This window comes from Zalophus californianus, chromosome Y (assembly GCF_009762305.2).
Source record: "Zalophus californianus isolate mZalCal1 chromosome Y, mZalCal1.pri.v2, whole genome shotgun sequence".
NCBI classification, from domain to species: domain Eukaryota; kingdom Metazoa; phylum Chordata; class Mammalia; order Carnivora; family Otariidae; genus Zalophus; species Zalophus californianus.
In genome coordinates this window covers 1,263,966-1,286,946 of record NC_045613.1, presented here as the reverse complement: position 1 = coordinate 1,286,946, position 22,981 = coordinate 1,263,966, and the positions used below count along the sequence as shown (strand labels likewise).

Below are 22,981 nucleotides of genomic sequence, written 5' to 3'. Positions count from 1 at the left end.
CCACTCTGCCACTGGTGGATGACACTGACATTCTGTTGCTGGGAACTAGTGATGCTGAAAAGATTTCACATCTCCCAGCAATGTGAAAATGTGCACCAAGTGAAGAACTAATATCCTAGGTGGTCTTTCAAGATCTGTTTTGTTAAGACTTAATGATCCCACCCCACCTTTTTTTGTATGATACTCATGTCAGGTTGTAGCAGGCATTTATATGAGATGCTAATATTCAAGAGAGAACTCCAGGGCTCTATTGTGAGAGTTTATTCTACAAAATATTCCCCAAAGCCAACTATTATAATAGGCTGATTATGAAAATCCCAAGTGTGATCAAAAAGAAATTTCTTAAACTTTGAAATACTTTTTGCTTTCAGTCACAATTTAAAAACATTTTTTGAATTGTATTATTTAAGGTATATAAAAACAGTACATTAGACTTTGTGTTCCTAAAGTGTTATGTTTTAAAATATTCCTTTTCACACCAGTGCTTCTTAATATTTTTCAAAGTGTCCCCCTTTCAAACAGGGACATGAATCTCTCTACTTCTAGGGTTCAGACCTGGCTGGCCACTTTTCTGGCAGTAAGTTGTATGTCTTTTGCTTTCTTCTGAAAAAAATGTGTAAAGAAGTGCGGTAAATATTTAAGATTTCTATTTTTAATAGAACAGTGGACTGGATATTATAGTCTGTCTGTATGTACTTGTAAATGAAATTCACAAAATGTGAATGGCTTACATTTCAGACAGTTTTTATCTCTTTTAATACTTGGACTAACAATGTAATACTTCCCACCTGTATTCTGTAATGAATTTACATTTCTAGCCTCTACAATTTTTTGATTAACTAGCATACATTTAGATGTCATTCTCTTTCTGCAATGCATCTGCTCACGAGAGTGATAAGTGTGACATATACATACACTGGGTAATGTCTTCTAAAATTCTTTTTCACTAGTGGTAAAATAATCTGAAAATCTAAACATGATAAAAGACAATCTAAAATTGTGCTGCATATACAAATGTGTATACATACATGTATACGTATATACGTACACACATAGGAACATGTATGTGTATATGTAAATGGAGAGAGATGGAATAAATGGATAAATTTCATAATAGGGATTGAAAATCCTACCCTGGACTCAAGGGTAGAGCGCAGTCAATTAGAACTCAATTTAGAATCTGTTAACTTTTTTTTTTTTTAAAGATTTATTTATTCATTCATTTGAAAGAGAGAGAATGAGAGAGAGAGAGAGGCCACATGAGAGGGGGGAGGGTCAGAGGGAGAAGCAGACTCCCCGCTCAGCAGGGAGTCCGATGCGGGACTCGATCCAGGGACTCCAGGATCATGACCTGAGCTGAAGGCAGTCGCTTAACCAACTGAGCCACCCAGGCGCCCTAGAATCTGTTAACTTTTGACTTCAGACAATGGAATAGGCTGGGTAGGTATATATACAAAAGTGTTAAAAAAAGTAGTTATGCTAGGATTAAGTAAATTTCCTATAACAAATAATCTTTTGATGCTGATTTTTGTTTACTGTATGGCTGTATTTTTGTGAATCAATACTGTCTCACTGGTTATGAAACTGTAATGCAAAGAGTTGTTTCAAACTTCAGTTCAGGATGCCTGGGTGGCTCAGTTTGTTAAGTGTCTGAGTCTTGGTTTCAGCTGAGGTCAGGGTCCTGGGCTCAAGTCCTGTGTGGGGCTCCACACTCAGCAGGAAATCTGATCGTCCCTGTCCGTCTTGCTCTGTTCCCTCACCACCTCCTCTCCCTCAAATAAATAAATAAAATCTTAAAAAAATATATTAGTTCAGAAGTCCAGTGAAAGGAATAGTTTGGACTCCCTCTCACTTGAAAAGCCTTAGGTAGGAATATAAATACAGCATAAAATCTGGAAAATGTCTCGTTATTAGGAAGCCCACATGTAAACAACAGAATTTTACCAGAGGAGGTAATTCAGTGACTGGTAATATGCGTGGCTTTGAGTTCAAGCGTCCTTGACCAGATTTAACATGCATAGCAAGTTAGTTTTACTGTTTTGAGTATCATTTGCCTTATCTGTAAAATGGGCATTAAGGTCAATGGAAGAGTAATAAAGTATAGAATGATACACATTACTGTAAACTCTCAATAGTAATGTGCTTCTCAAAAATTTTTATAAATTTTTTAGTTGAGGTATATTGACATATGACATTATATTAGTTTCAGATGTACAACATAATGATTCCATATTTGTATATATTGGAAAATCATCACCAGCAATAAGTCTAGTTAACTTGCTACCACACATGGTTACAAAAGCATTTCTTCTTCTGATGAGAAATTTTAAGATGTACTCTGTTAGCAAGTTTCAAATATCATATCTGCAAACAGTGAGAGTTTGAGTTCTTTGCCGATTTGGATGCCTTTGATTTCTTTTTGTTGTCTGATTGCTGTGGCTAGGACTTCTAATACTATGTTGAATAGCAGTGGTGAGAGTGGACATCCCTGTCGTGTTCCTGACCTTAGGGGGAAAGCTCTCAGTTTTTCCCCATTGAGAATGATATTCACTGTGGGTTTTTCACAGATGCTTTTATGATATTGAGTTGTATGTACCTCTATCCCTATACTCTGAAGAGTTTTGATCAAGAAAGGATGCTGTACTTTGTCAAATGCTTTTTCTGCATCTATTGAGAGGATCATATGGTTCTTGTTCTTTCTTTTGTTAATGTATTGTATCACGTTGATTGATTTGCAGATGTTGAACCAACCTTACAGCCCAAGGGTAAATCCCACTTGATCGTGGTGGATAATCCTTTTAATGTACTGTTGGATCCTATTGGCTAGTGTTTTGGTGAGAAATTTTGTATCCATGTTCATTAAGGATATTAGTCTGTAATTCTCCTTTTTAATGGAATTTTTGTTTCGTTTTGGGATTAGGGTACTGATGGCCTCATAAAACACGTTTGGGAGTTTTCCTTCCATTTCTAATTTTTGGAAGAATTTCAGAAGAATAGGTATTAATTCTTCTTTAAATGTTTGGTAGAATTCCCTGGAAAACCATCTGGCCCTGGGCTCTTGTTTGTTGGGAGACTTTTGATGACTGCTTCAGTTTCCTTAGTGGTTATATGTCTGTTCAGGTTTTCTGTTTCTTCCTGGTTCAGTTTTGGTAGTTGATACATCTCTAGGAATGCAGCCATTCCTTCCAGGTTATCTAATTTGCTGGCTCATCGTTGCTCCTAATATGTTCTTACAATTTTTGAATTTCTTTGGTGTTGGTTGTGATCTCTCCTCTTTCATTCATGATTTTGTGGATTTGGGTCATTTCTCTTTTCTTTTTGATAAGTCTGGCCAGGGGTTTATCAATCTTGTTAATTCTTTCAAAGAACCAGCTCCTAGTTTCATTGATCTGTTCTACTGTTCTTTTGGTTTCTAGTTCATTGATTTCTGCTCTAATCTGTATTATTCCTCTTCTCCTGCTGGGTTTAGGCTTTATTAGCTGTTCTTTCTCCAGTTCCTTTAGGTGTAGGGTTAGGTTGTGTATTTGAGACCTTTCTTGTTTCTTGAGAAAGGCTTGTATTGCTATATACTTTCCTCTCAGGACTGCCTTTGCCGTATCCCAAAGATTTTGAACAGTTGTGTTTTCATTTTCATTGGTTTCCATGAATTTTTTTAATTCTTCAATTTCCTGGTCGACCCATTCTTCTTTAGTAGGATGCTCTTTAGCCTCCATGTATTTGAGTTCTTTCCGACTTTCCTCTTGTGATTAAGTTCTAGTTTCAAAGCATTTGTGGTCTGAAAATATGCAGGGAATGATCCCAATCTTTTGGTACCGGTGAGACCTGATTTGTGACCTAGGATGTGATCAATTCTGGAGAATGTTCCATGGGCACTAGAGAAGAATGTGTATTCCTTTGTTTTGGGATGGAAGTTCTGAATATATCTATGAAGTCCATTTGGTGCAATGTGTCATTTAAAGTCTTTATTTCCTTGTTGATCTTTTGCTTAAATGATCTGTCCATTTCAGTGAGGGGGGTGTTTAAGTCCCCCACTATTACTGTATTGTTGTCAATGTGTTTCTTTGCTTTTGTTATTAATTCACTTATGTAATTGGCTGCTCCCATGTTAGGGGCATAGATATTTACAGTTGCTGGATCTTCTTGTTGGATAGACCCTTTAAGTATGATGTAGTGTCCTTCCTCATCTCTTCTTACAGTTTTTGGTTTAAAATCTAATTTGTTTGATATAAGGATTGCCACCCCAGCTTTCTTTTGGTGTCCATTAGCATGGTAAATGGTTTTCCACTCCCTTACTTTCTTTCTTTCTTTTTTTTTTTAAAGATTTAATTTATTTATATGACAGAGAGAGACACAGTGAGAGAGGGAACACAAGTAGGGGGAGTGGGAGAGGGAGAAGCAGGCTGGCCGCCGAGCAGGGAGCCTGATGCAGGGTTCGATCCCAGGATCCTGGGACCATGAACTGAGCTGAAGGCAGACACTTAATGACTGAGCCCACCAGACACCACTCCACCCCCTTACTTTCAATCTGGGGGTGTCTTTGGGTCTAAAATGAGTCTCTTGCAGAGAGCATATCGATGGGTCTTGTTTTTTTATCCAATCTGATAGCCTGTGTCTTTTGATTTAGCCCATTTACATTCAGGGTAACTATTGAAAGATATGAATTTAGTGCCATTGTATTGCCTGTAAGGTAACTCTTACTGTATATTGTCTCTGTTCCTTTCTGGTCTATGTTGCTTTTAGGCTCTCTCATTGCTTAGAGGACCTCCTTCAATATTTCTTGTAGGGCTGGTTTTGTGTTTGCAAATTCCTTTAGTTTTTGTTTGTCCTGGAAGCTTTTTATCTCTCCTTCTATTTTCAATGACAGCCTAGCTGGATATAGTATTCTTGGCTGCATATTTTTCTATTTAGTGCTCGGAATATATTGTGCCAGTCCTTTCTGGCCTGCCAGGTCTGTGTAGATAGGTGTGCGGCCAATCTAATGTTTCTACCATTGTAGGTTACAGATCTTTAGTTCCAGGCACCTTTCAGGATTTTCTCTCTGTCTTTGAGACTGGTAAGTTTTACTATTAGATGTCGGGGTGTTGACCTATTTTTATTGATTTTGGGGGGGTTCTCTGTGCCTCCTGGATTTTGATGCCTGTTTCCTTCCCCAAATTAGGGAAGTTCTCTGCTGTTATTTGCACCAATATATCTTCTGCCCCTCTCTCTCTTTCTTCTTCTGGGATCCCAATTATTCTAATGTTGTTTCATTTTATGGTATCACTTATCTCTTGAATTCTCTCCTCGTGATCCAGTAGTTGTTAAATCTCTCTTTTTCTCAGCTTCTTTATTCTCCATCATTTGGTCTTCTATATCGCTGATTCTCTCTTCTGCCTCATTTATCCTAGCAGTTAGTGCCGCCGTTTTTTATTGCACTTCATTAATAGCCTCTTTCATTTCGACTTGTTAGGTTTTAGTTCTATTATTTCTCCAGAAAGGGTTTCTCTAATGACTTCCATGCTTTTTTCAAGCCCAGCTAGTATCTTTAAAATCATCACTCTGAACTCTAGTTTCGACATCGTACTAATGTCCGTATTGAGTAGGTTCCTGACAGTCGGTACTGCCTCTTGTTCCTGTTTTTGAGGTGTTTTTCTCTGTCTTGTCCATTTGTGCAGAGAATAGATCAATGAGAGAACAAAATGCTAACGGGGTACCAACGGCCCCAGAAAATATACACTAAACAAATCAGAAGAGACCTGAAACTGAGGGAAAAGAAAGGGAAAGAAAGAAAAAAAAAAGAAGAAAAAGAAAAAGATAAAAGCAAACAAAAAAACAAAATATGATCAAATATGATTGGTCTGGTGCATAGATCAGTTCCACACAGTAGATTTTGGGTGTATTTTGTTCTGTTAGAAGAAAGTGCCTCCCAAAATTTTAGAGAAAAACTTATAGATGGACAAAAATAAGGGTAAATATGATGAAGGGCTGGAATATGATTGTAAAGATGAAAATTATAAAAGATTTTATAAAAGGAATTGATAAGTTTGTTGAAAAAAGAAAGAAGAGGATTTAAAAAAAAAGGGAGAGAATGTGATCAGGCAGAAGACTAGAGCAAAGCTGTACACTAGAGATTTAGGGTATATTTTGGTCTGTTAGAAGAAATTATATCCCAAAATTTTAAAGAGAGAACAATTATATATATATATACACACACACACACCAAAAATAAGATTAACTACTATGAAGGGATAGAATATGACCCTAAAAATGAAAAATAAAAAAGATTTTTTATTTTTATTTTTATTTTTTTTTAAAGATTTTATTTATTTGACAGAGAGAGACACAGCGAGAGAGGGAACACAAGCAGGGGGAGTGGGAGAGGGAGAAGCAGGCTTCCTGCGGAGCAGGGAGCCCGATGTGGGACTCGATCCCAGGACCCTGGGATCATGACCTGAGCCGAAGGCAGTCGCTTAACCAACTGAGCCACCCAGGCGCCCCTAAAAAAGATTTTTTAAAGAAGGGATTGATAAGATGTTGGTTGAAAAAGGGAAAAAGAAAAATTCAAAAAAAAAAGAAAATTAGAAAAATTAACTTTGAAAGACTAAAGAATCATGGTAAAAAAGCCATGAACTCCCATAGTACTGGAGTTCTGCCGTTCTCATTGATCAGTAAACTTGGTCTTGGCTGGCTGTTCGTGCTGATCTTCTGGGGGAGGGGCCTGTTGCTGTGGTTCCCAAATGTCTTTGCCTGAGGCGGAATTGCCCCACCCTTGCCCTGTTCCAGCTAAATAATCTGCTCGGATTTGCTCTCTGGAGCTTTTGTTCCCTGCAAGCTTTCCCTACAGCTTTGGAGGATGAGAGTGAAAATGGCGGCCTCCCAGTCTCCACTCCGGAGGAGCCGAGAACTGGGGGCCCCACTCCTCAGTGAGCCCCTAGAGAAACGCAGTCAATCACTCCCATCACCCGGGTCTCTAGCCGCACTCCGTGCTCACCTGGCCTGGGACCGAGTGTTTCTATCTGTGGCACCCGACCCCGTGTGGAGTCTCCAATCCCAGCTGATCCCCACGGTGCGCTCCTACGCTGCTCCTCCTGTGGGAGGAACGGGAGTCTCAGCAGATCTGTTGCTTGTTGGGTCCCTGCTGGAAGAGCAGTGGCCCGACTGTGCTGCAGATCACAGTTTATGGCAACCCCAAGTTGAGAGCCCGTGCCTCAGCTCCATCTCTGCAGCCAGCTTCCCTACTCTGATACCTGGGAGCTCTGCCGCACTCAAGCACCCCTGTTCTTTCTGTGACCCTGAGGGTCCTGAGACCACACTGTCCCAGGGATGTTTCCACCCCCCGCTTAGCCACTGGAGTGACGTCCCTCAGCGGAGCAGACTTCTAAAAGTTCTGATTTTGTGCTCTGCTGCTTTATTACTTGCCAGAAGCGGACATTGGAGGCCCCCCGCCCCCGCAGTCTATCTTCATGAGCATCTGCTCAGATTCACTTCTCTGCACATCCTACCTTCCAGAAAGTCATCACTTTTCTGTTTACAGAGCTGCTGCTATTCTTTTCTTCAATATCCTGTTGAGTTCGTAGGTGTTCAGAATGGTTTGATTCCTATCTAGCTGAATTCCTTGGACCAGATGAAATTTAGGTCTCCTACTCCTTCCTCATCTTGCCCCGGGCTTGATTGTGGTTATTTAATTCTGTTGATTATTGCATTTATTTTTGCCTGGACAAGAGCCAAAGATGAGAAAATCAGATTTGCTCCAAGGAATTTCAGTAGATTTATACATGTTCACCATTTCACTCACCTTCTAGGCTCCCATGCTGTCTCTGTCCACTTCTGTTCACTTACTCTGTCTTCATCCACTTACCAGTCATCCATCTGCCTATCTATTTATCCCTCTATCCAAGCATTCACCCACCCAACGAACTTATATAGTGGATCAGACTATCAGTGTTCAGGATTATAGGGGAATGGTTTATGACGTAAACAGTCTCTGTTATCTCGGAGTTTATGACCTATACATTCTTTTAGAATTGATAGTCATTCAAACCTGAATCACTTTGGGGATTTTACAGTTGAATTTCTTGTTATGGAAAAATATACTCAATACCTTTGAAATCCACTAATGGACTGTTTTCTTACCTATAGGATACTACTTCAGGAAAAAAAAAATTGTCTACTTATGCAGCTGGAAGAGGCTACCCGCTTAACATGTTATCTCCAGTCTCAGTTAAAAAGGTAGATTATTTTAAAAGAGAAAGATATATTTAATTATGCTGTTCTAAAGACAAATCCATGGAATTCATAATTCCCTTTAGTTTACATTTTATTCTACCATAACTTGGAAACTGAAGTAGTGTGAACACAGAATGTCAAAGTGGATACATTATGTTTTTAGGAGAAACTGTTAATATATAATTAAAGGAAAATGAACTGAATTTGGCTTTACAATAACAAATGTGAAGTCAAATTTATCTCAAGATTTTTATTATTTAGGTTACAGCTAAAGAAGTATGACATCTAAATATATGCACAGTTATATTTTTGTTTTTGATATTAAAAGACAGATATTTTAAATATAAGGAAGGTTTGCATGCACCATTATAGTCCACATTTTCATATACTGTATTATGAAGCATATTAAGAGCTTTATATGTATTATTTTTTTTCAGAATATACTCCTGACAATGCCAAGAGGTAGGAACTGTTATTATTACACCAGTGAGAAAATAGGATCTCCAGAGGTTAAATAATGGTTAAATGTCCTTAGGTAGCACATGTTTGAGTCAGGAATTCAACTTAGGCAGTGATATTTTAGATTTCTTCATTTTAAACCTTGCTATAATTGAAAATGTGCTATGTGCTAAACATGTTATTTTTTGTGTCACAGACCATAAAGTCAAAGTAATTTAAGGAAATTAGTAAACGTTGGTGTGTTTTTCACAACAGTAGGGAGAAATGGTTTTGTGTGGAATTAGGCAACACCAAGGAAAGTTTGGCTTCTGTTTTTCCCAATTCAGTAATGTGTTCATTTTTTTCAATTCTATTACAAGTTGCTGAGTAACAAACATTTTTCATCTTTTAATTTTGAAATAGGAGAGTGGCCCCATGATGTAATGGTTAGCACTCTGGACTTTGAAATAGGAAAGAGATGCCACTCAGCATTTTATTACCAATCAATATATTTTGGTACCAGAGTAGAACATTAATATTTTCCTAAATCACAATATGGTTTGATGGCATAAATTAGCTATTTTTTAAAAAAGAAAACAGTTGATCAAAAACTGCTAAGTATAATGAAATTAAATGGGGATTTGAATCCTAGTTATGAAGACTAATCACATTATGTTTGAACTTAATTTTTTCTATAATAGGTATGTTCTTAAACATTTTAAAAATAGTGGAAAATTGTCTTAATTATGTGATATAGCAAAATAACCCAGAGTTTAGCAGCGTAAAACAATATTCATTATTTTGTAGTTGCTATGTCAGAGAAGTAAGACTTGAGTTTAGAAAATCCATTTCTCAATGAACTCACAGGGTTGCTATTCTCCATTTGTCATCTTGTAGGACTGTATGGTCTGACCAATGTCCTCAAAAGTTGCAGTAAAAGGAAATAATAGTGCCACAGAATATCTGAGGGAAGCCAGTATTTTGGGAACCTAATCTGTGAAGTGACATTCTATTTGATTTCAAGTAACTCTTAGGTGCAGTTCATATTTAAGGTAGTGACTGCCTAAGGTAAAAGTAATTTACAAAGAAGTCTGTGTGTCTTTAATAGGTAAGTAACTTATTTGAAATCACTGTACCCTGACAAGGTGCAGGAGAGTTTGTTGTCTCCAAATACCCAGCAAAATGGCGGTAGGCATTCACTTAATGTTCTCAACCTGAATTTTCTCATTTCAAAGAGAAATTACTCTGTATGCAACTCTTGATATTGGGGTCTTGAGCTCAAGCCCCACTTTGGGGGTAGAGTTTACTAAATCAAAACAAAACAAAGAATTTGCTTGGGATTGTAGATTCACCAAATTCTTTGTAGTTTTCTTTTACGTCCAAATTGTTAGAATCTTTTACTGAAGTTTAGAGCATGATGTATCCTCTTGTACTCTAACAGTAGTATTAACGAATTATAGCAGATATTTTTATAGGTAATATTAATGCTAAATGATGATTACAGAGTTAACTAGAGGCAAGTAAGAGTAGGATCAGGTTACCATCAGAAACAGTTTTACATTTTGAGGTAAATTATTGCCCCTCCTTCAAGAGAATGGAGAAATGTCAAAGTAAAATGATGGAGGAAAATAAGAATGATAACATTTTTAAGTGTATTTTCTACACTTTGTGTGTTCATCAGAATTCAGAAATTGTCATCTAGAGATCAACAAAGGTGTTCTTAAAGATTATGAAAAGAATTATTTACATTAAGAAAAGTAAGTCCATTCCTGGTCTCTAAGCTTACTTATTGAATGTCCTTAGAATACTGAGGAAAAAAGGAAATATTAATGAGGTACCTTATAAGTTATCATAGGTGGTTAAAGATATCTCCAGTTAATGAATGGGTGAGACAGAATTTTGTTTCTTCTGGAATAGACCAAATGCTGGGCTTTTCACTGGAGAATAGTAGGGCTCAAGCACAGGTGTTCAGGCTACTTTTCTTTCCCCTTTTTTTTTTAATTTTTTTCCTGCTTGGCAGATATTTATTTTATTTTATTTATTTTTAGTATAGTTTACACAATATTATATTCATTTCCGGTGACAACATGCTGATTTGGTAATTCTGTGCATTATTCACCGCTCACAGTGATAAATGTATTCACCATCTGTCACTATACAATGTTATTACAATAGAGGTATCTCTCATTTCAGTCTGTCCGCCAGCACCCTGACTGTGTCTTCGGGGAGCAGCCGCGGGTCCCTGGCCTCCAGCCGGGGCTCGCTCGCCTCCAGCCGCGGGTCCTTGAGCTCCATCAGCTTCACCGACATCTACGGCCTCCCGCAGTACGAGAAACCCGACACCGAGTGTGGCCAGCTTCTGCGCTTCGATCTCATTCCCTTCGACTCCCTGGGACGAGATGCCCCCTTCTCAGACCCCGCGGTCCCCTCGGGCTTCCACAAGCAGAGGCGCTCCCTGGACACGCCGCAGTCCTTGGCATCGCTGTCCTCTCGCTCCTCCCTGTCCTCTCTGTCTCCCCCGAGCTCGCCCTTGGACACGCCCTTCCTCCCGGCCTCGCGCGACTCCCCCTTGGCCCAACTGGGGGACAGTTTCGAGGTGCCCGGCCTGGGCGCCCTCGACAGACTGCGGGCTCAGGCCTGTGCTTTGGGGGACGAAGACTTGCAGGGCACGGCATCCCTTCAGCCGCACGGGTTCCCCGGGGATGGGGAAGGACCTCGCGAGCGAGGACCCCAAGTGACCGCCGCTCCCACGGCTGCAAGTAGGTACCGAGGAGTGCTGTGGGTTTTCTCCATCCCGGGAGAAGAAGGGTTTCGGGGTTCGGGGAAGAAATCGCGTGCAGTTGTATGCTTTAAATTTGACTATTGACATAATTAGGAAGGCCCAAACCCAATTTAGTTTGCACAGTATTGTGGATGTTTCTGCATCTGCAAGTGTGCTTAGTGCCTGCTGTGGAAACAAAACACTCAAAATAGTCCTCCAGGGTGTGTGTACTTGTTAAAAAAAAAGTAAGTATCACAAAAATTTCCATTTAGACTGATAAAGACCGGCACAGTGTTTGCTTGTAGCCCACCAGAAATTTCTATTTCCTTCGTTGCTTTGATTTCATCTCTTTATCCCTTCTCCTTGGAATTTTCAAAGACTTAATTCTATCAAATGGAAAATCCCACAAGAGTGTGATTTCAAAATGATGTGACAGTAAACATTAGTAATTTCTTTCAAGTCGCTTTGGTGATTAACTGCCAACTCTGTATCTTTGACCACATCCTTGCTTCATTGCTCTTCAGCAAGGCTGATCTTTATGATCCCTTAAATTCACCACCATTCTATTCACGACTTACATAAACCATAGAAGTATCTGTTAGTATTTATGTATTTAGTCAGATGCCAGTTAATATTCTCAGGTGGTCCCTTGGTTACTTGGCATTTCCATTATTTTGTTATCTCTCCATGTTCCCAGATTTTGCTCATACAATAACTCCAATATCCACAGTTACAGTGTTTCTGTAATTGATATGTGCATAAAAATTTCATTCACTTTTTTTTTTAGGCAAACATTCACTTTTCCATTCTCATTCATTGCCTAAGCTTATTTTTTTCTAATTATTTTTTGTCCCCCATGCCAGCTCTCCTCCAAAGGTTGACATACAGGAGTTTCAATCTGATTGTACAGAAAATCAGCAAAAGACTTAGAGCCTCTTTGGGCCAGGGGAAAGAGAGGTTAGGAAGTGGAGAGGTGTCTTAATTTCTAATCCTTATTTCTTTATTTTTCCTTCCCACTTGTTGGCCAGTTTTGTAATGGTTCAAACTTGGTAAAAGGGACTTGCCTGTGCTAAGATATTGCACCCTGTTAATGGAAACTTGGGTCCTTATAAACTCACAATAATTAATTCTGTAAATGAATGGTGGACGGTGCTCACAGAGGGGTGGGTTCCGTAACCAGCTTCAGGTACACACACAAGGCAACCTCCCACTTCTCTGGATGCCTGTGGAAAACTGTACCCTAGAGTCACTATAGCTTCATAAATTTTCCAAGGATCTTCCTACCTCTTTGTGTTACGCTACCCCTCATTTATGATGCCCAAAGTCATGTAGTTTTCTCCAACTTTCCAGTCTGTCTAGGAACAGTGCAGTCTAAGTTTGAACTCAAGCAAGATACAACTTTAATAACGTAAAACTTTAAGCTCTATGAATAATTTCTATCATTATGTTTTAAATCAATCTGAGGGAGCTGAAGGTTGGATAGGGGAGTGGAGAAAGACTATAAGCTCTAACATATTTTTCATTTTTAGTAAGGTTTTTATCTTCCTGTGATTTTAAAAGCCAAATATGTAATGATTTTGAAATCCTTTTCTTGTTTCATTTGCCATTGGAATTTGCTAATCTAAATCCATAAAAACTTGGAACTTTGTTCCTATTAACATTTTTATTACATTCATACTGTATTTAAGTTCTGCAGTTTCTCACTTTGTGCTTTGTGTGTGTGTATGTGTATCTCTTTCCTTATGCGGCTGGACAGAAGCGTTCACTGTAAGTGACCTTGGAATTCTCCTTCACCTTGTTGGTCAGGCATATCTCTGTGCAATGAATTAGTGTATTTAGGATGGGAGGGGTGTGGCCAAGAAAGGCATATCTTATAATTGTACTTCAATGTAGTTAAGTACTTACCATTATTATTATTATTTCACATTAATGTTTATGGCTACTAAAGTTGGTTAAGATTTTTATAAAACCTTGATGTATTTATTCCTGTATTGTTTTTCCAGACTTGACTGGCTTTTAGTATTTTAATATGCCAACTGGCAGATTTGCCAATAATGTGATTCTCATTGTATTTTTTCTTCCTTTACATCAAACAGTGTTGCTATTCTTGATGTCTCAGTTTCTTTCTGTCTTTGATGATAGAAAGGTCGGAGACTTTGCAAAATGAATGTGACATTTCTTACTTAATTGACATTGCTTCCCATGATCAATCTTGTTGCTTGAAGGCTGAAAAGGTTTGCTGGGATCTGCCCTGTGCTTTTCTCTCCTGATGATACTGCATTTTGTCAGTTACATGGTGTTACTTTGTTTCATTGTGCTGTTTCCTTAAAGTAACATAAGGCCATATCCTAAAGTAACATAGGAACCATGCTGTGAGTATCAGGGCTGGGAATGAAGGGTTGTGAGCAGTTTTGTTTGCTGGGGATCCATGCAGCAAACTGAGGAGTTCTGTTTGTAATTCAAAGCCTGGGGTTTGGGGTCCCTTTCTGTGGCAGGGGTGATGAGCAGAGCTTCAGGAGTCTGATCTACACATTGGTAGTTGGTGTCTCTGGCCACCCCAGAATGGGGCTAACTTCTGTCCCTGATTGGAAAGGAGTTGATGCTATCCAAGTGCTGGCATTGCAGACCTTTGAAAGGTCAACTTTTGCCTGCATTTGAGATCCTCAGACCAGGCCATACAGCCCCAAAGTGTTGTGTGCTGTTTAACGTGTTTGGATTTAATTGGTGTGAATAATAATTTGATTCAAAAGAGGAGTGGTCGTTGGGAGACTCAGCTATTTCCCTTGCGTAAGAGTTGCAGAGATGTCCACATTTGCAATCTATAGAGCTAATATAATCAAAAACACAAAGATAGCTGAGAGACAAGCATTTTAGGCAAGAGCAACATACTATCAGTGATGCTCATTTTTGAGCTTACTTAATATTTCAATTCTATTTTCTAGTTAAACATGCCTCTCTATAAAATGTATGTACATCTTCACATTTATCATAGGAAGATTGTTTTCCTTTATTTGTTATTTTTATTATTTTGGTTAAAAAGAACCAAAACATGGGTAAAGGAGTTGTAACAGCTGAATTACTGAAAGAAAAAGTTTCAGTATTTATCTTTGCCCCTTCATATAGTAGATATGAAACTTAAAAAATAACTGTCTTGTCAGTAACATTCTAACCATGAAAAAGCAATTTTGGCTCCAGAGCTACTGGGGAAAAATACTGCTGTTAGAGGCCAAAGTATGTGAGTCCCATAGATAGTTCCTTTGTGATGCATCATGTGTAATTGCTATTGTAATTTGGGGTAACATTTCTTTCCTTTTTTTAAAAAAAAAAAAAGATTATTTATTTATTTATTTATTATTTGACTGAGAGAGACACAGCAAGAGAGGAAACACAAGCAGGGGGAGTGAGAGAGGGAGAAGCAGGCTTACTGCAGAGCAGGTAGGCCATGTAGGGCTCAATCCCAGGACCTTGGGGATTATGACCTGAGCCAAAGGCAGATGCTTAATGACTGAGCCTCCCAGACACCCCTGGGGTAACATGTCTTTCTGGGTCTTTCAGAGAGGACTTCTAAGAGTGGGAAGGGACTTACCACCATCATCTTATGTTCTTTGTGCTCATTAAGGAGGTGAAAAGAGCTTTATGATTCCAAATGTTTTTCCAATCAGCTTAAAGCTTTTAAAGAAAGAGCCAGAAGTCTACTTCAGTTTTTCAATAGCTAAAAAAATTGAGTGCAGCAGGGCGCTTGGGTAGCTCAGACAGTTAGCCTCTGACTATTGATTTTAGCTCAGGTCATGATCTTGGGGTTATGAGGTTGAGCACTACATCAGGCTCTGCACTCCCATAGAGCCTGCTTAAGATTTTTTTTCTCCCTTTCCTCCTACCCTTCCCTGATTGCACTCTTTTGTAATAAAAAAATGAGTGCAGAATATTTAAATATATGCATGTATATATGATATGTTTATATAATGGCATGTCTCTGGAACACTTAGTAACTCTGTATGTGCTGTAACTTAGAGTGTTCATTTTTTGGCATCACGGTCCCCGGCCTCCCATGCTGTCACCTCCTGACCCCAGGTGTGTCTCTTGTTTATAGCAGTGACTCTTCGAGAAGACAGTGCCAAGAGGTTGGAGAGGAGAGCGCGCCGAGTGTCTGCATGCCTGTCGGATTATTCACTAGCCAGCGATAGCGGGGTATTTGAGCCTCCAACCAAAAGGTTAGAAGCTGATCTTCTCCCTCCGCAGATTTCGCACTGTGTTGCTGTTAAGCACAAAATGTATGCATACTGGGACTTGTGCATATTGAAACTGTGTGGGGCTCCAAGGCTAGAATCTCTTCCTGGCTTCTCTCAACTTTGGTAGGTTGGGCCTTAGCAACCCACCAAGAAAACTCCTCTGGCTTCTGTGTGGCCTCTGGAGGTTGGCCTTCCTTCCGTGGTTCGAGGATGACTTCCTCCTGTCTGGCCCTGGTCAGTTGAAGGCCTAAGCCCATGAGAGCTGGAAAAGGAGAGACAGTGGTTAAGAGAGAGCTGCCTTTCTAGAAAGGGCATTCTTTAGAACTGAATGTTCTCCCTCCTTCCCCTCTTTCCTAAGCTAGAGGAATCACTTTGTAACGACAAAACACCTTTTGGGACTCTGGGCTCTGTTTCGGTTTCATAAGTTTGATGTCATCGTTTCCTTTCAGGTGTCTGTCAGACATCTCACTTACTGCAGATGGTTTAAGAGTTAGTTTGGAAGTTTGTCCTGAGCAGCACATGGGGTTTTGAAAGGTATCCCGAGTCATTTTCTCAAAAACAACAGCACTTTGTAGGCAGGTACCCACGGAGGTATGTCGTGGGCCTGCTGTGTCCTTTCAGTCACATAAAGAATTTATTTAAGTCGCAACGTAAGAAAGCTCTTCTCGGTAAGAAGCGCCCCAGCACGAGAGAGCTTCTGCCAAACCGGCCGTCATCGGCTCCCTGTGGAGTAACCCCGGTGACTCTCTGGTTTGTTCAGGAGTGAAGATACTGACGAGTCTGCACACGGAGACGCTTGTGGGAATGAAGGGCCCCAGATCCACGTTGGATTTTTGTGAGTACAGGTCACTCCTACCCTGTCGCTCCTACAGATGATCGGTAGCTCGGCGCCCACCCAGTGACCCACACTTGCAGGCCGGGAGGCATGCAGGGACCCCCGCGGTCTGGGTGGCGCTCCCGGCCTGGACGACGCCCCTCGCTGCCCGCTTTGGTGGCTCACGTGAGGGGACAGAGGTGGCAGGAAGGAGGGCTGGGGAAGAGCGGCTCCACTGCCGTCCTCCAACACTGAGGGTCACGGCTGGGAGCTGTCCCGTCATGGAGCTGGGCTCCTGGGGCCATAAGCAGGGGGCACAGGATGCCCTGGGATGTGACCACACATTCTGCCTAGAGTTGCTTCTGTCCACTGTAGCATGGAGTGGGATGCCCTTCCCCTTGCGCCAAGAGTGAGAAACCTGGTGGTCTACAACACAGAGCTTTTCTGGTTCTAATCACAGTGTCCATGAGAGCAGTAACCAGTAGTGTTCAGACTAGCAAGGCAGGATGCTTACGTCCCACAGCTTCGTTTTGCTCACTGTTACCACTCCAATCAAGGGTTTCTCGATGGTGGCACCCAGGTTTCCATCTGGGACTTGGTCATTCTGTGCTGTGGGGGCTGAGCTTTGTGCTGTAGGATGTTGAGCAGCATCCCTGGTACCCACTCCATAGGGGCCAATAACACATAACCTCCCCCCTGCACACAGTGAGGAAAGTCGAAATGTCTCTAGACTTTGCATGTGTCCAGGGTAAAAGAATGCACAGTTGAGGGCCGTTGCTGTAGGTCAGTCACTAGGAGGTTTCTACTGTGGGGGATGTGCAGCTTACGAGCTTCTATTTTATTCCCTAGGCTTGACAGTGCCAGTGAGTGTCTTCTTGTGAATGTGTTCCAGCTAAAGAATTTTGCAGAACTGGTCATGAAGGAAGACTGCAAAATGTAAGCTGGCTTGGTGGCAGTGTTTTGCTTCAGGGGTGGATGAACACCCCTACCGAGACAGCTCCTGGGCCATCTCCACACAGCACTGCTCACTCACCTGTTCTGCTCAGCAGTTTGAGGAAGGAAAAGACTGTTTGGGAACCTGAGTTCCAAAGTTCATTCCTAATAATATACCAGGCAATGTCTGAAATAGAAGGAGTAGTTCATATTTGAGGCAGATGAAGTTCGTGAAGCCAGGCTGGTTATGTGCTGCAATGATCCTAAGTAGCAGCATTTTGGTTTAAAATGTCCATTTTGCCCTGTTATCCTGCGAAGTGAATGGAGAGGCTTGTGGCCGGGACCAGGAGCCCTTGTCTGAGCGAAGGAGAAGGAAAATTGTGTTGTTGCCATTGGAGGGCGCGACCTCTGTGAGCTCCGTGGCCCAAGAGGGCTGCCCAGCGGGTCCCACTTACCAGGCGGCAGAGCATACCAGTCATGGGCCAGTCAAGCCCAAGGGTGCAGTCCCCTCCCATGAGTCTTTACAAACTTGTCCTCTAAAGAGGGCCCTGGCCAAAGGCCTTGGGAGCAACCGGGTTGTAAGTGGCTGAGGGCTCACCCTGGGATTTTGCTCACCCTGATGGCGTACTTCATGGCATTCACCAGTGTTTGAGCTTCTCATTTGTTCCCTGCTGAGAGTGGACAGGGCAGGAAGCCCAGGCTGGTGTGAATGGTCTTGGAGGCAAGGCAGGCAGAGCTTGAAGAGGGAGCCAAAAGGCCATGGAGAGATCAGTGCAGGTGGCTTCCGAAAAAGCTGGTGAAAGCAGGACCTGTTTGACTCCTTTCAAAGTCATAAGTACTGACTTGTAAGTCTTTCTCTTTGTGAGTGTTTTTCCCTCCTGATCTCCAGGGGCACGTAAACTCTTTGGGCTTACTCTTAGTCGAGAAAAGGACCTTTGACAAAAGACTTTAAAATTCCTGCCCGTGGGTATCCGAACAGCGAAATGTGTATACGTTCATGAAGTTTTTGCATTTAATCACACTGATCTGTCAGTAAGCATTACCTCTCTGTGTTTTTTCCTTCCTTTTTCTGGTTCCAGACACATACGAGTCTATTTCCTACCAGTCAGTTCTGGCACCCTGAACAGTTACTGCTCTAAGGCTCTGGAATTCCAGTCTCCCCTGATATTTAATGAAATTTTCAGAATCCCTGTGCATTCAAGCATGTTGACGTTGAAGTCACTTCAGTTATATGTATGTTCAGTGAGTCAGCAGCTGCAGGAAGAACTGCTGGTATGTCCCATCACTTCTCCCTTTTCCTTTCTTATCTTTTTTCCACTCCTTCCTTCCTTTCTTTCTGTTTAGTCTCTCTTAAACTGTCTCCTACCCCCTCTCTTCTTGTCTTTCTGCCTTTCTTTGTCATTTACTTTTTCTTTTCTCACCAATCTTTTGTCTTCTTTCTTTCTTTTTTTTGTTTATACTCCTTTGTTTTTCTTTCTCCCTGTCTGTATCCTTTTTCTCTGTTTCTGTCCCTTAATTCCTTTCCCTCTCTCCCCTTCTTTTTTACTGTGGTGTGTTGCTCAGAAATTGTCATAACATTAAGTGATCTTGGCACACGGAAGTACAGAAACAGATGGTAAAACCATTTATCTTCCCAAGTGCATTGTACTTTAACTATATTATCTCAACTAATACTTGCAAAACTTCTATATTTATTCCCATTTTCAGTTGAGGAAACTGAGTAGGGTTGGCAGATTTGGAAAATGTAGGATGGGCAGTTGAATTTGAATTTCAAATAAACTATACATTGTTTTTTAGTATGAGGGTGTCCCATGCAATATTTGGGACAGACTCTTACACTTAAAAAAAATGAGTTCTTTATTTGCAGTTCACATTTACTGGCTACTGTGTATTTTATCTGGTACTCCTTGAACTAAGAGCCCGAGCAGCTTGTGTTCAGTGCCCCAACCATGCACTGGCCGGGGCCATGACTTGGAAACCAGGATGGCTTCTTTGTGAGGTTGGAATTTCTCCCCTTGGCCTCACCCCTGGCAGTAGAATTAGATGGTGGCGTTCAGCCAGCCCTGTCTTGCTTCAGAAATCCCTGAGCAACTCCACAGCTCATCAGTGGGCAGACCCTAAGCCTGACCTCCCCCACCCCCAGGTTGTCCACTCTCTGCCCCTGTCTGCCTCCTGGCACCTCCCCATGGGGCCGAAGCAGCGGGCCAGGAGCCTCCCTCAAGAAGATTGTCTGCTACCACTTTCATTTTACTGCAGTCCTTTGAAGAGCAATGACACATTCTGTCCTTCCGGTTATGACTGAAGGGCAACCTTGATGTTTTACAAGATTCCTCTTGGTTGTTAAGGTGAAATCATTCAGTTCTGCCTTTTTTCCCCCTAAACACTTGTGCAGGGCATTGCTCACATCAACCTGGCCGACTACGATGGGTCTAGCGAAATGCAGCTGCGCTGGTACGCGCTACAGGTGTTCAGCACCTGCGGGCCGCCCAGGGCGAGGGAGAGCGAGCGGGCAGGGGGTGCCGCCGGGGACCCCGCACAAGCCGCCGCCGCGGGAAAGACGGTACGTGTGCCCGCCTCTCGCGCCGCTGAGCGCCGCTGGTCTCCCGCCGCCGCCACCCGCTGTCCCGGGGCTTCGTCTCTCACGAGCGTCTCTGCACACTTAGTGTGGGAGCGTAGCGGTGCCCAAGAGGCAGGTTCAAGGGAAGGCGCGGGAGGTTTCGATATATATGGCCGTTCGTGACGGTGGCTTTAATGCAGACAAGCTAGTGATTGGGAGCGACACACGGGTGGCTTTAAAATTGGCGCCCTCAGAACTGCATGAGGTGGCTCGGCCACATCCTGCTGGCACGCGGCGTGCGCTTCTTGGCCCTGGAGAGCCTGCGAGGGTGGCCAGCCACGGCTCAGGAGCGCCCCTGTCCCCCCCGCAGGACGTCGTGACGGTGCTGCTGGCCAGAACCACCGCCCAGCTGCAGGCCGTGGAGCGCGAGCTGGCCGAGGAGCGGGTGAAGCTGGAGTACACGCAGGACGAGGTCCTCGAGAGGCAGCGGAAGGAGGAGCTTGCCGAGGCCGCGTCCGAGAGGTACCCGAAGCGGCCCGTCGGCCAAGCCTGCGCTCAGTAGAGACCGCCCTGCAGCAGCGGCGGTATAGAGGAAATGGGCGAGCGCCTCGAGGGAACGGACTTCTGTCTGATCCCTTCTGGAGGCACCGTGGTACTGCTTTACTTCCACGTTTTTCCACGGAGAGCGTCCTGTTTCCAAAGCTTCCTGCTGCTTCTGAATACCTTTGTCTAAATTTACTGCAGGGAGGAATAGGGCATGGCCGAGGGGTGGAGTATGGTATTCGGGGACTGGCGGGAAGCCAGGTGGGGCTGGGAGGCAGGGCTCGGGATGCTGACCTCTTCAGCAGCTGCAGTTTGCTGGTAGAAACACACAGACCATCTTACTGAAGGCCCTGTCACGTGGTGTCCCCTAGAAAACAGGCCCTTTGACTTGATGGGAAGAGCGCCTGCGTGCGATCGTTGGCAGCCCGTGGGTGTCGTTGGGTGCGTCCGCGGTCATGCGTGGCATGCTGTTCTGTGATGCGCACTTCGTTTTTTTCAGTTTTGTAAGAAACGGTATATTTTATTTTTGTGACACTGTAGTTCTGGCGAGGGGTTTTTACCAAATTCAGTGGAGGAAAGGGAAGGATCCACAAAATGGAAAACAAACACGAAATCCTGGACAACGTTAGCATCGGTTCCACTACACTCTAGTACAGTTCAGTGGAGAATTCCTGATAGAGAACAGAAGGCAGCGTGGACTGGGGAAGTTGGGGAAGAGAAGAGGAAGGGAAAGAAGGCCACCTGGACACACGTGTTGTGGGTTTTTGCAATGTCTACCTTTAGGAGTTGGCAAGCCGACTCTGTGGATAGCGGCTGCAGCAGCTGCGCCCGGACCAGCCCCCCACACTCGGAGCACTGCTGCGTTCGTGTCGACCCACTCCATGGACATGCATTTGCTGGCCAGGCTGATCCTTACAGCCCCGAGAAACTTCAGTCTCCACCTCTGAAGGTAAGTGGAAATGGTCAGGGGACTTCTGAGGTCCCCTGATGTTCTGCCGCCCAACCCCAAGCACTGCCCTAGAAGGAGGGCGTGTGCACGTCCCACATGAAACGGGAGGGGATGAGTGGAGGAGATGGATGAGATGAAGCTGACAGGCTCCAATGTGAGAGTAGAACGGTGTGGCTTACCTGCATACACTCCCTGTGACAGTGGCCATGGTGACAGTGTGGTGTGAAACGGACCGTGCTGTTGGATGGGGGGGGGCATAAACAAGGGGACATTTCACGGAGAGCCGAGGGAAAGAAGTAACCAAAAGAGTTTATTTTTGCTTTTATTTCTCTTGATTTATATCCTTGATTTAGGAGATATATCCAGAAAGATATTGTTATCTTGCCAATGTCAGAGAAATTACTGCCTGTTTTCTCCTCTAGGATTTTGATGGTTTCATGTCTCACATTTAGGTCTTTCATCCATTTTGAATTTATTTTTTGTCTAGACATAGGTTTAAAAATCACTTATATCTTGAAGAAAGGGAGAAGTTACTGTAAGGACACTTTATACACGGTGCAGGTAACAAACAATCAAGAATATAGCATTTTCTTTATGGTTGTACACATTAAAAAAAACAACATAGATAATGAAAGGAGGGTGGTTGTGCCAGCAGTGCTTAAGCATAGTGTTGTCAAGGAGATAAACACATGCCTTTTCCCTAACGTTTTATGCATGAGTGAAAAACACAGGTAAAAGGATTATGTTACTTGAAGTACAGTTTGAGCATACGGTATAATCAAGGAGCTAAATAGATGGCTTTTCCCTAATGCTTCTACACATAAGTGTTAAAGAATAGGTGTTACCAAAAGTATGGGTTCATCACAGGATACTTTCAGATATTAAGCACATGACATTTCCCTAATGCTTCTGATGGAAGTTTTAAAAATTAAATGTAAATAAAAGGAAGATATTACTTTAAGGGCACTTTATACAGAATGTACTTTCAATCAAATAAGCATATGGCTTTCTGCTTTGTTTCTGTGCATAAGTTAAATATACTTTATTTAATGACAAGAGATTTTATTTGAAGGACAGGGTTAGCACAGTGTATTTTGAAGGACTTAATGTACATACAACTTTCTTTCCTGAGCCATTTGACAGTAAATTGAAGATCATGATACATTCTTCCTAAACAGTTCTGCACAAGTCTAAGAACAAACACATTTTCCTACTTAAGTACAATACAATTACTCAGAAAATATGACAGTGAAATCTAATAAACAGTTCACATACAAAATTCCTTTGTGGTTCGAAAGCCCTTCAAAGATTTTTTTTTTTTAAGTTAGATATTGGGATTTAGGAAAGATGGCAGAGGAGAAGGGGACCCTATTTCACCTGGTCCCTGGAATTGAGCTGGATTTCTACTAGACTACTTTGAGCACCCATGAAATCAGCCTGAGATGTAAGAACATCTGGATCTCTACAAACAGTATCGCAGGCAGTTGGTTTTGAGGTACGAAGTGGGGAGCCATGATTCTGCGGGCAGATATTGGAGGATAAATGGCAGCGG

General features: G+C 42.2%; 1 protein-coding gene across 7 annotated transcripts in view; it reads left to right on the top strand.

The window, feature by feature from the left end:
• The window catches only part of LOC118356634 (protein WWC3-like), a 236,317-nt gene that overhangs the window by 168,498 nt on the left and 44,838 nt on the right, over window positions 1–22,981 (top strand). For all 7 annotated transcript variants that reach the window (XR_004819864.1, XR_004819865.1, XR_004819866.1 and 4 more), the window contains 9 exons: window positions 8,119–8,208; window positions 10,837–11,402; window positions 15,495–15,615; window positions 16,394–16,468; window positions 17,297–17,383; window positions 18,460–18,652; window positions 19,773–19,940; window positions 20,308–20,459; window positions 21,264–21,429. Coding sequence is in view for 3 of the 7 variants with exons in the window: in XM_035725934.1 (XP_035581827.1) it covers window positions 8,119–8,208; window positions 10,837–11,402; window positions 15,495–15,615; window positions 16,394–16,468; window positions 17,297–17,383; window positions 18,460–18,652; window positions 19,773–19,940; window positions 20,308–20,459; window positions 21,264–21,429 (1,618 nt within the window). In the remaining 4 variants the exon portion in view is untranslated. The remainder of the gene's footprint in view (window positions 1–8,118; window positions 8,209–10,836; window positions 11,403–15,494; window positions 15,616–16,393; window positions 16,469–17,296; window positions 17,384–18,459; window positions 18,653–19,772; window positions 19,941–20,307; window positions 20,460–21,263; window positions 21,430–22,981) is intronic.